This window comes from Sebastes fasciatus, chromosome 11 (genome assembly GCF_043250625.1).
Source record: "Sebastes fasciatus isolate fSebFas1 chromosome 11, fSebFas1.pri, whole genome shotgun sequence".
Lineage (NCBI taxonomy): Eukaryota > Metazoa > Chordata > Actinopteri > Perciformes > Sebastidae > Sebastes > Sebastes fasciatus.
The window spans coordinates 1,643,336-1,655,835 of NC_133805.1; the positions used below are offsets into that span (position 1 = coordinate 1,643,336).

Genomic DNA, 12,500 nt, shown 5'->3' on the forward strand with positions numbered 1-12,500 from the left:
AAAATAAAAAAAAATAAATAAATAAAAAATACATGCAAAAATAAATGTAGAAATAAAAAATTAATGAAAACATGAATAAATAAATAAAATATAAATACAAAAATAAATAAATAAATACAAAATTAATGCAAAAATAAATAAATAAAAATAAATGCAAAAATAAAAATGAATAATAAATAAAAGGGAATATTTAACAGAAGAGTAAATACATAAGGGAATTAATACAAAGATAAATAAATAAAGAAGCAAATTAAAACAGAAATATCAATTTATGTGACATTTTATCAAGGAACAACTTTTGGTAAGATATCATATGGACCGAGGATACGAGGATACGCTGCACCTCTTAATGGGATTTTTGTCTAGAAAATATCATTAAAAAAAGTTGTTATTTAATTTATGGATAATTTCTGAAGACGTTTTCTTTGAATATCTTGATTTGGTTCCAGAGATCCATTTAAACCCAAATATCTAAAGTCTTCTGTTGGATCAGTATTTATTTAAATGTCTAAACCTCTACATGTTGTTTGAGACCTCTGGGTGTGGGAGTCTGGAGAATGAAGATACTGCAGCTTTCTCCTTGCAGTAAGAGAGTATTTAACTACCTGAGTGTGCAGTGGTGATCTAGTTAGCCACAGTAGTTCTCCAACCGGCCCGCTGAGTCGTCAGTACGTCACCAAACACTAAGTTCTCCGTGAGGAAACTCAGGAGAGCGTTGCTGTCTGTCTGTCTGCAGCAGCTCAGCTGGATGTCTGGGACTCCCAGAGGAGCGTTCCTCGTCTGCACTGAGCTGCACGTGATTGATGGCAAACAAATGTTCTGTACAGTTCAAACGGCGTTGACTCAGACGAGAAGCTGCACCAGCTGCCGGACGGACCGACAGACGGTACCGGTCAATTCTTCATGAATCATAAAGAGAGAGAGAGAGAGGGAGGGAGAGAGAGAGAGAGGGAGAGACGGGCGTCAGCTGAGAAAGCAGCTGTAGAAACGTTCTCAACAACGAGCATCCTCCTCCATCATCACAGCCTGACGTCAGAACGTCAACCAGGAAGGACGGCTGCCAACAGACCGACTTCATACCTCAGGTCCAGCTGAGAGAGGGTTAGGGTTAGCAGCTTTAACGCTTTCTGAACTCTGACAGGATCTGAATCTGAATCCTGAGGCCCTGTTCACACCTGGTATTAAAATGCGTTAATGATCTCACTTCCCCGCTCTGCATGCAAATAAACACGCAGTAAACACACGGCTGATGCAGCAGACGCTGTGACGTAACACTACAGGACAGTCATATCCTACATATTCCTGAATCTGGGTTGGAGATGTTAATAATTAACCATTTAACTGACATTAAGCATTTTAACTGATTAACGCTATCGGTTAAAACGGTTAAAAGAAATGTTAATAATTAATTAAAAAGCTGAGAAAAACTCGTCACTTGAAGGAGAAAAGCTGGTCCACCTTAATAATCCACCTTAAGAGAGTCTGAACCGGTGTTACAGATACGGTCTCTGGCTCGCTGTAGCGGAGGAGTTGTAGCCTCGGAGCATTTATTCACCGACAGATAAACTGTACACACACGGTCTGCTACACCTACATTCACAGCTAGAACGCCACCAACAACACACACCGTCTGCTACACCTACATTCACAGCTAGAACGCCACCAACAACACACACCGTCTGCTACACCTACATTCACAGCTAGAACGCCACCAACAACACACACGGTCTGCTACACCTACATTCACAGCTAGAACGCCACCAACAACACACACCGTCTGCTACACCTACGTTCACAGCTAGAACGCCACCACCACACACACTATCTGCTACACCTACGTTCACAGCTAGAACGCCACCACCACACACCGTCTGCTACACCTACGTTCACAGCTAGAACGCCACCACCACACACCGTCTGCTACACCTACGTTCACAGCTAGAACGCCACCACCACACACCGTCTGCTACACCTACGTTCACAGCTAGAACGCCACCACCACACACCGTCTGCTACACCTACGTTCACAGCTAGAACGCCACCAACAACACACGGTCTGCTACACCTACTTTCACAGCTAGAACGCCACCACCACACACCGTCTGCTACACCTACGTTCACAGCTAGAACGCCACCACCACACACACTGTCTGCTACACCTACGTTCACAGCTACAACGCCACCACCACACACCGTCTGCTACACCTACGTTCACAGCTAGAACGCCACCACCACACACCGTCTGCTACACCTACGTTCACAGCTACAACGCCACCACCACACACACTGTCTGCTACACCTACGTTCACAGCTACAACGCCACCAACACACACACCGTCTGCTACACCTACGTTCACAGCTACAACGCCACCAACACACACCGTCTGCTACACCTACGTTCACAGCTACAACGCCACCAACACACACCGTCTGCCAGTAACTCGCTGAAGTTACGCCGCGCTGACAGAGCGTGTGTGTGACTACGGGGAGCACGGAGCCACCGGCAACGCTAGCAGCTGCTAACGTAGCACAAACACACACACTGTTTGTTGGATAATCGCTATCGTTAATCCGGACAGACACACAGCTGACAACCTGCTAAACTAAACGAAGACTGGAGACTTCTACTTGTAAAGTGTCTGCCTGCTAAGTTAACGCTCCCAGACGGTGAACCGGAGACTCAGTTGTCTGTTGTGTTCAAACACTGCAGCTGGAGCACCGCTGCATGCGAGGCGGTTGGTTAACGGTTAGTAATGGGTTAACGAGGGTTGGTTAATGGTTAGTAATGGGTTAACGAGGGTCGGTTAACGGTTAGTAATGGGTTAACGAGGGTCGGTTAACGGTTAGTAATGGGTTAACGAGGGTCGGTTAACGGTTAGTAATGGGTTAACGAGGGTCGGTTAACGGTTAGTAATGGGTTAACGAGGGTCGGTTAACGGTTAGTAATGGGTTAACGAGGGTCGGTTAACGGTTAGTAATGGGTTAACGAGGGTCGGTTAACGGTTAGTAATGGGTTAACGAGGGTCGGTTAACGGTTAGTAATGGGTTAACGAGGGTCGGTTAACGGTTAGTAATGGGTTAACGAGGGTCGGTTAACGGTTAGTAATGGGTTAACGAGGGTCGGTTATTAGTTAAGAACATTTTTCAAAATTAGCATCCCTACTTTGGGTACATTTTATTAACATCAGAATATAAGGTTATTGTAGCGGCGGCCTCTGGGGACTTCCACGCCGCCGCAAGTGTCAGCTCCGTGCAAAGCACCAGAACAGAAACAGCGACGCATCTCCGACGGTACGATAATAACGCACTTCCTGTGCCTCGTCTGATCGCCTTTAGAGATGTGGCCTATAGATCAGGTTCAGTTTAATAAAACACACCGACAGGAAACAGTAACAGCAACTTCCTGTTTAAAAGGTGTGCAAAAGTCAGAGGAGGAGGCGTGAGTCCTCCTGAGTCCTCCTGAGTAGGAAGATAAACGTACAGAACGCTGGACCCGGACCCAGACCTGGACCTGGACCTCGACCCGGACCCAGACCTGGACCTGGACCAGGACCTGGACCTGGATCTGGATCTGATTTAAACCGACAGCAGAACATACTGAAACCCTCCGTGAGGTTTCATTTGAATGTTCCATCGTAGAAAGGGGTCTGACAGGAGGCCAGCTGGCTGATGTTTCAGCAGTTTCCTCCTGCAGTGGGAACATTGTTTTGGGCGGAGAGACATTTGGTGTTTGTATCAGATGTGGATGAACATTTCTAAACGCGTTCCCACTTTCCTGTGAGCAGAGAGCTTCCCCGAGGCCGGCGGTCCCGGTCCAGGTCCGTGTTTGTCCTCCAGCAGCTGCTCCGAGCTCTCACTCTGCTGAATACAAACCTGATAAGCTTCCTGCTGATACGGAACAAAGCTATCTCTGGCCCCTCGCTACTTTCCCATGAGCCTCTCACACAGGCGGGATGTTGAGTAACTTTCTTTATCCTCCCAAACTGAAACAGGTGTCCGTCAGTAACTCTCTCCATCTGGCCGTCGTATCGGAACGCCGAGGAAATAAATTCCAGCTCACTTAAAAATGTCACAGTTTGAGTGTTTGTGGTGTTGCGTCAGTGTTTTCTCAACGTTTCCCACAGAACTGAAACCACCTCCCTGTTCATGAATCATGATCCGAGCAGCTTCTAGACATTCAGGGAACTGTCTGTGTGTGTGTGTCTGTGTGTGTGTGTGTGTGTGTTGTGGTGCCTGGCTCCAGAGACGGGAGGGTCGGTCAGCTGGTCGGTGCAACACTCAACAACTATTGGATGGATGTTCCCTTCTATGGACCTTTTTATTGGACTTTAATAATTGTAAAACAAACACAGAAATGTGTACCACGATCCACGAATGGGGGAAATAAAGGCAAAGGAAAAATCGAGCTTATATAAATAAATGCAGATATACGTACATTTAAAAATAAATATAAAATAAATGAAAACATGAGTAAATAAATAAAAGATAAATGCAAAAATAAATAAAAAATAAATGTAGAAATAAAAAACAAATGAAAACATAAATAAATAAATTGAAAGTAAATGCAAAAATAAATAAGTTAAAAATACATGCAAAAATAAATAAATAAAAAATAAATGCAAAAATAAATAAATAAAAGATAAATGCAAAAATAAATAAAAAATAAATGTAGAAATAAAAAATAAATGAAAACATAAATAAATTACAAATGAATATAAATAAATAATAAATTAAACATAAGAGTAAATAAATGGACGTTTTTATTGGACTTTAAGAGTTGTAAACAAACACACACAAATGTGTACCATGATCCACAAATATTTCACTTTCCCACAAACATGTATTTATGTATTTGTGTTCTTTGTGGAGAACGCACGGAAAATTAGGAATAATGTGTAAATGTATAAAGACAAAAATACAGAAATAAATAAGTTTGGGGAAATAAATAAGAGGTGAAGTGCAAAGAGAAAATTGCACATATATAAATAAATGCAGAAATACGTACATTTAAAAAATAAATATAAAAAAAATGAAAACATGAATAAATAAAAAATAAATAAATAGATTTAAAAATGTATAAACACATAAATAAATAAATGGGGAAATTAAACAGAAGAATAAATAAGAGAATTCATACAAAGATACATAAATAAATAAAACATAAATATCAATTTATATCACATTTTATCAAGGAATAACTTTTGGTAAGATTTCATATGAACCGTTGTACGAGGATACGTTGCACCACTTTGTGTGATATGTCCTTAAAGTTCTCAATATTTAATTTATGGGTCATTTCTCAACCGTCAGAGATCCATTTAAACACAAATATTCATTTATTTGTTGGTGCAGTATTTATTTAAATGTCATACGTACCTGAAACGTACGTCTCTGTGTTTGTGTTTATATACTGATTATTTTAATTGTGAACTCTCATGAGAGCTGATATTCGGATGCATCACTATCGATGTCTTTGTGGTTCAGATGAAGCTGTGCTGCCTGTCGGCCCCGACGTCTCTAACGCCTCTAACGTCTCTAACGTCTCTAACGCCTCTAACGTCTCTAACGCCTCTAACGTCTCTAACGTCTCTAACGTCTCTAACGTCTCTAACGCCTCTAACGTCTCTAACGCCTCTAACGCTGCGTCCATGTTGTGTCTGTTGCAGGACTGGGTGACGGCCACCGATATCAGAGTGACCCTGAACAGGCTCAACACGTTCGGAGACGAGGTGTTCAACGACCCCAAGGTCCTCAAGTCCTACTACTACGCCATCTCGGACTTCGCTGTGGGAGGAAGGTAAGGAAAGATTAAATGTGTGCAAACTAGAGTTAGTAACTTCTGAGAGTCGCAACAGGCCACATTTGAGATTGTGATAGTTGTTACATGTGTAATAATATAAGTACGGATGGGAAATCATAGATTCAACTACGCATCGTGTTTATTATTTTAATGATTTCTAAACAGATGTTTTAACACCAGAATGGATCTATCTGCTTCATCTGAGTCTATGTGGAGGTAGAAGGAAGTTACAGCTTTTATTGTGGTAGTCTGAGTAACATGACGTCATATCCGTTCCGTATCCGTCAACCAAAACAAAGCTCAGAGAGTGTAAAACGTTGGAGGGTCGTCGTGGATACGACCTGCAGCCTCCCATGTTAAATCCAGCGTGGTAAACACTACACATCCAGTAAAGGATGGAAACACTTTGGGTTTCACACATTGACAGGAGAAGCAGAGCTACACAGAGCTTAGAATTGAAGTTTAAGTTTCAGCAGCTTCATGAAACAGGACAAAGGAGACTCTTCTGAATGAGTGAGTGCGGTCAGGTGGTTCCGTGGGTCCTGGTCTTGATGTGTCACTGTGTGGTCTGCTTCCCTGTGGCCTTCACAGGATCCCACATAACAACTCCTTTTCCTGCACGTCTGGAGGACGAGAAAAAAAGAAAAGCTTTGGACAGGCATTACCAGAGTGTTACACAGACTGCTGCTGCACAGCCTACGCAGCCATAATCTGTTTGAAATGTGGAGCAGATTTCCATTACACAGCCAGCATTCCTGGCATTCCTGGCCGGCAGCACTGGATTACAGGGAAACCGGAATGGGGCGGACCGACCGCCATGACGGGCGGAAGAAAAAGGGAAGAGTCCTGAGCTGGAGCACCTGTCAGAGCTGCAGAACCGAACCTTTATTTATCCAGGGAGGGGTTCCACCGTGATTCACCTGAACCTGTTCACCTGGGAGCTGAACACAACGACCAATCAGAGCAGCCCAGAGGATCAGTCCACTCCGAATTATCCCAACAGTTTCATATAAAAACTCTACTAAAATGTATATATACAATGTGAGTTGTGTTTTTGTGGCAGTGTGGCGTGTTGACAGCCTCTTTAATACTTCAGTCTTCCTTCTCAGCGTCAGTTTTTCCACCGCTCTCTGCCAAGAAACACCTGAGACAATAACTAAAGGTGGCTGCTGAGCAGGTCCTGTCCTGTTGTGAGGGGCTCTTCCCCCCCGAGGAGGTTTAACAAAACCTCCCCTCAGAGCCGCCGAGCGGAAAAACCTCATCAGAACCAAAGACAGTATCACAACACCAACTCCGTCCTCCGGTGTCAGTTTACAGCTCCGAGAGGCCGCGAGTCCTCGGAGGGAAACTCGTCTCTGTGGTCAGACAGAGAATATCAATCTGAAGGTTTTAAAGAGGTTGAGCTAACAATGCTGCTGATTACTGATTACATTGTCCAGGTGTAACGGGTGTGTTTGTGTGCCGTCAGGTGTAAGTGTAACGGCCACGCCAGCGAGTGTACGAAGAACAGCGGAGGGCGGATGGTGTGTAACTGCAAACACAACACGGACGGCGACGACTGCAACGTCTGCAAACCGTTCTACAACGACCGTCCGTGGAGGAGAGCGACCGCCGACAACGCCAACGACTGTCTGCGTGAGTCTGCAGCCACTCTACTGTGTCTCTGCTTTACTGCATATACTTCTGCTTTACTGCAGAAACTACTGCTTTACTGCAGAAACTACTGCTTTACTGCAGAAACTACTGCTTTACTACAGAAACTACTGCTTTACTGCAGAAACTACTGCTTTACTACAGAAACTACTGCTTTACTACAGAAACTACTGCTTTACTGCAGAAACTACTGCTTTACTACAGAAACTACTGCTTTACTGCAGATAATACTGCTTTCACTGCAGAAACTACTGCTTTACTGCAGAAACTACTGCTTTACTACAGAAACTACTGCTTTACTGCAGAAACTACTGCTTTACTGCATATACATCTGCTTTACTGCGAAAACTACTGCTTTACTACAGAAACTACTGCTTTACTGCAGCTGTTTTGAAGCCTCGAGTTCGTCGCCATCTTGTTGTTTTGGAACCAGAAGTGAGGCGAGAGGGTGGAGCTGAGTATAACACCACCACTCTGTTGTACAGACTGCGACTATGAGTACTACTAATGCTAGTATTAGTCTACTGCTGCTGAGTACAAATACAACAGCTGGACTGAATGAGGTGAGAGTTGATCTAAAGGGCCGGTAGAACAGGTCACATGATGAAGTCCTGCAGAGGGGGATCTTCAGCATTAGTCATGACACTCTCTGGGGGATTATGGGAGCTGTAGTTCCTGTCGGCTACACGTTCATCATATCACAGTGCAGATGCATGACTAACGGCGTTCAGGGAATACTAGTGTTGCTCTTCTTCTCCCACAGTCCACTTAATCCGTCCTGCAGGAAGCCCACAGTATGGAAACATGTTGAAGTACAGCTGCGTTGTCACCTCATTTAACCTCATTCCAACTCCAGTAAACAGGACTACCACATGTTTATTATATGAATAACAATGAGGGAACTGCATCTGTTACTGCTGCTATTGTCTAAATACTACAGTCTTACTGCCACTGATACTTCTGTTACTACTGCCTTACTACAGCTAATACTGCTACCTGATTTACTGCAGTACTACTACTGATTTACTGCAGTACTACTACTGATTTACTGCAGTACTACTACTGATTTACTGCAGTACTACTACTTTACTGTCACGTTTACTGCTTAGAATGAGTGACCTGACTGAGAACTCAGAACGACATCTATTAGAAGCTTTACTACTGCTACTGTTGTACTGTTACTGCTACTGTTGTACTGTTACTGCTACTGTTGTACTGTTACTGCTACTGTTGTACTGTTACTGCTACTGTTGTACTGTTACTGCTACTGTTGTACTGTTACTGCTACTGTTGTACTACAGCCACTACTTTACTAATACTGCTTTACTGCTGTAATACTTCTACCTGATTTACTGCAGTACTACTGCTTAACTGTCGCTTTTACTGCTTAGAGTGAGTGAGTGACCTGACAGGACTGCGTCCAATCGGCGTCTGTCACAGCTTTTCTACTGCTACTGTTGTACTGTTACTACTTCTGCTTTACTGCAGCTAATACTGCTTTACTGCAGCTAATACTACAACCTTACTACTTCTGCTTTACTGCAGCCAATACTGCTTTACTGCAGGTAATACTACAACCTTACTGCTTCTGCTTTACTGCAGCCAATACTGCTTTACTGCAACCAGTACTACAACCTTAGTGCTTGTGCTTTACTGCAGCCAATACCGCTTTACTGCAGCTAATATTACAACCTTACTACTTCTGCTTTACTGCAGCTAATACTGCTTTACTGCAGCTAATACTGCTTTACTGCAGCTAATACTACAACCTTACTGCTTGTGCTTTACTGCAGCTAATACTACAACCTTACAGCTTGTGCTTTACTACAGCTAACACTACAACCTTACTGCTTGTGCTTTACTGCCGTTACTGCTGTAGCGTAGTTGGTAAAGTCTTCCTCCTCCAGTAGACTGGACTTTATAATGAATGCCGTTAACGTCTCTCTCTCAGCCTGCGACTGTAACGGGAAGAGCGCCGAGTGTTACTTCGACTCAGAGTTGTACCGGGCCACGGGTCACGGAGGTCACTGCAGGAACTGCGCCGACAACACCGACGGGCCCAACTGTGAGCGTTGCCTCGACAACTACCACCGCGACCAGAGCGGCAACCGCTGCCTGCCCTGCAGCTGCAACACCGTCGGTGAGTTCACTGATCTCAGTCATCATCGCCATCAGCTGTCACGTGACCCGAGTTCCAGACTTGGGTCACGTGATAACAACTGCTAATGAAGACCATAAGATACGGTTGAAAGCTCCAGAGAAAGTGAGTAAGTGGACCTTGACTTATAAAGGATTAGTTTGAGACATTTTGGTTATTATAGTTATATATATATATATATATAGTTATTTTAGCTTAGCTTAGCTTAGCTTAGCTTAGCTTAGCTTAGCACAAAGACTGGGAACAGGTGGAAACAGCTAGCTAGGAAGTGATTGAACTAGAACTCCCTGTCACTCACAACATGCTGTTTTTACAGTTTAGTTTTTGTTTGACTGGATAAGTGCCCCTCTGAGAAACATCACAACTATCAATACAATAATAGAACGTGATATTAGTGAACTTTAGAGGTGCTGGTAGGCCTGTATGTTATCTTTATGCTAAGCTAGGCTAACCAGCTGCCGGCTCCAGTTTGATACTGAACATACAGATACAACATGAGAGTGGCGTCGATCTAAATCTCATTTTCAGGATTTTTTCTGACATTTTTCTGTAATTTTTTGGACTTTTTTCAGACTTTTTTTTTTACCTTTTTCGGACAAAAACCTTCACACATTCACACATCTGGAGGTCAAAGGTCAAGGGACCCCTTTGAAAATGGACATGGCAGTTTTTCCTCGCCAACATTTAGCATAACTTCGGAGCGTTATTTAACCTCCTTCAGGACCAGCTAGTCTGACCTGGTTGGTTCCGATGGATTCATCAGGTTTTATAGTTTCAGATGATACCTGTATCTTCACTCTAGCTTTAAAACTGAATACTATAATATTAGACACTTTTCATGCAGCTTCATCTTTGTTTTTGCCATGTGCATAGACAACCGTATCATCGGCGTACATCTGAATGTTAACGTCAGAGCAAACCGATGGCAGATCATCTATGTTTGGAGCGTTATTTAACCTCCTTCACTACAAGCTAGTCTGACCTGGTTGGTACCGATGGATCCATCCGTTTTTTCTAGTTTCAGATGATACCAGTATCTTCACTCTAGCTCTAGGTGAACCCGCTAAAACCTCTGAAAGATCGAATGCGTTAAAGAAATAAGTGGCGACTTTGCGTTAACGCGTTATTATCGCGTTAACTTTGACAATCCTAAATTTATGATACAGATACTTTTCATGCATATTCATGTATGCAATGTCCTGGTGACGGAGGCGCTCACATACAGGAGGAGCCGTCGGAGTGAAAACATGTGAAACCGCCTGTATGAACTCTGTGGTTTTGATGGTATTTAACAGAACGCAGCAGCAAACCGCCGGTTAATGTGAACCAGCTGCTGTTTGGGTCCCAGTTCCACCAGCTCTGTCCTGTAATGGTTATTGTTAATGGGAGCTGATTGTTAGGTTGAGGGTTAATGTGCTGCTGACGGTGTGTGTGTGTGTGTGTGTGTTTGTGTGTGTGTGTTTGCAGGCTCAGAGTCGCCTCAGTGTGACAACAGAGGAGTGTGTGCGTGTAAACCCGGAGTGACCGGAGAGAAGTGCGACCGCTGCCAGCCGGGATACCACAGTCTGACGGAGGCCGGCTGCAGGTAACACGCAACAGCTGCTGCACCACAATACAGTGAAAGATGACCTGAGTCTGGTGGGGCGGCGGCGGCGGCGTGGCTAACAGAGACCGAGAGTGACAACAAGATGTCTCACTCTCATGCTTTCACTCCTGTTGTCTAAATAACAATTTCTCCATCTTCCACTAAATCAGACCAGAACATGGATTTTAGTTTGTTCTCCATGCGTCCAGTAGACCTGAGACCGTCAGTCTATCAATCAATCAATCAATCGATCAGTCAATCAATCAATCAATCAATCAAACTTTATTTATATATCACCTTTCAAACAAGTCAAATGTAATTCAAAGTGCTGGAATATAAAGTGTTAAACATGGATTTAGAGACTAATGCACCGAAACAACCAATATAACAGTTCATTGAATAAGAACGCAGTAAGAGATGGGTATTTAAGATAATAAAAGATAAATCAAATACAAGGAAATAAAAATAACAATAAATAAAGAAATTATGAAACTACACCAAATAAGCAGATTGTATTAAAATAATAAAATAAAAGGAGTAATAATGATCAGTAATAAAATGTTGATTAAATTAAATAGAGTAAAATAAACACTATAATAATGATGATAATAAATAAAATAAGTATTAAAAATAAAGACCATAAAATTCTAAAAGTATCACCGTCATTAGACAGAAAATTAATCTGCGACAATTAATAATCGATTAATCATTTGAGTAATTATTTAAAGCAGAAACTTCTCAGACGTGACGTTTTTCTTGTTTTCTTGTTCTCCTCTTTGATATTAAACTGAATCTCAAGACGAGAAGTCACCAAACAGTAAATCCAGAAAATAACAGCTTTATCAATAATCATGAGCTGCAGGCTGTGTGTTTAGCTTAGCTTAGCACAAAGACTGGAAGCAGAGGGAAACTGTTAGCTTAGCTCAGCGGGCAGCAACCTGCAGCTCTCCAGCTCCTCTCCAGCGGCTCCCTGTGGAGATAGGAACTCTGTTCTTTGTTTACATTTTCATTTTTATGTATCATTGTTGTAGGTCTATGGTTCGACGGGACGACGGAGTATTAGGGCCACACTGAGGGAAAAAATACATCTGAGGTTTAGAGAATAAAGTCAGAATATTATAAAGTAGTAGTTTTACGTGTTATTTACTTTATTCTCGTAATATTACGACTTTTTTTTCTGGTAATATTCTGACTTTATTGTGTAAATCTCAGATGTGTTTTTCCCTCAATGTGGCCCTAATACTCCGTAGTACATTGTCTCTTTGGCCCTCACTGCATTAGACTGATATACTATATACTGAGAC

General features: G+C 42.7%; 1 protein-coding gene across 4 annotated transcripts in view; it reads left to right on the forward strand.

Annotated features, from left to right (window-relative positions):
- Positions 1–12,500, forward strand: part of lamc1 (laminin, gamma 1) — a 74,776-nt gene that overhangs the window by 42,995 nt on the left and 19,281 nt on the right. For all 4 annotated transcript variants that reach the window (XR_012595754.1, XR_012595752.1, XR_012595753.1 and 1 more), the window contains exons 3-6: positions 5,667–5,797; positions 7,269–7,435; positions 9,405–9,593; positions 11,079–11,196. Coding sequence is in view for 1 of the 4 variants with exons in the window: in XM_074649859.1 (XP_074505960.1) it covers positions 5,667–5,797; positions 7,269–7,435; positions 9,405–9,593; positions 11,079–11,196 (605 nt within the window). In the remaining 3 variants the exon portion in view is untranslated. The remainder of the gene's footprint in view (positions 1–5,666; positions 5,798–7,268; positions 7,436–9,404; positions 9,594–11,078; positions 11,197–12,500) is intronic.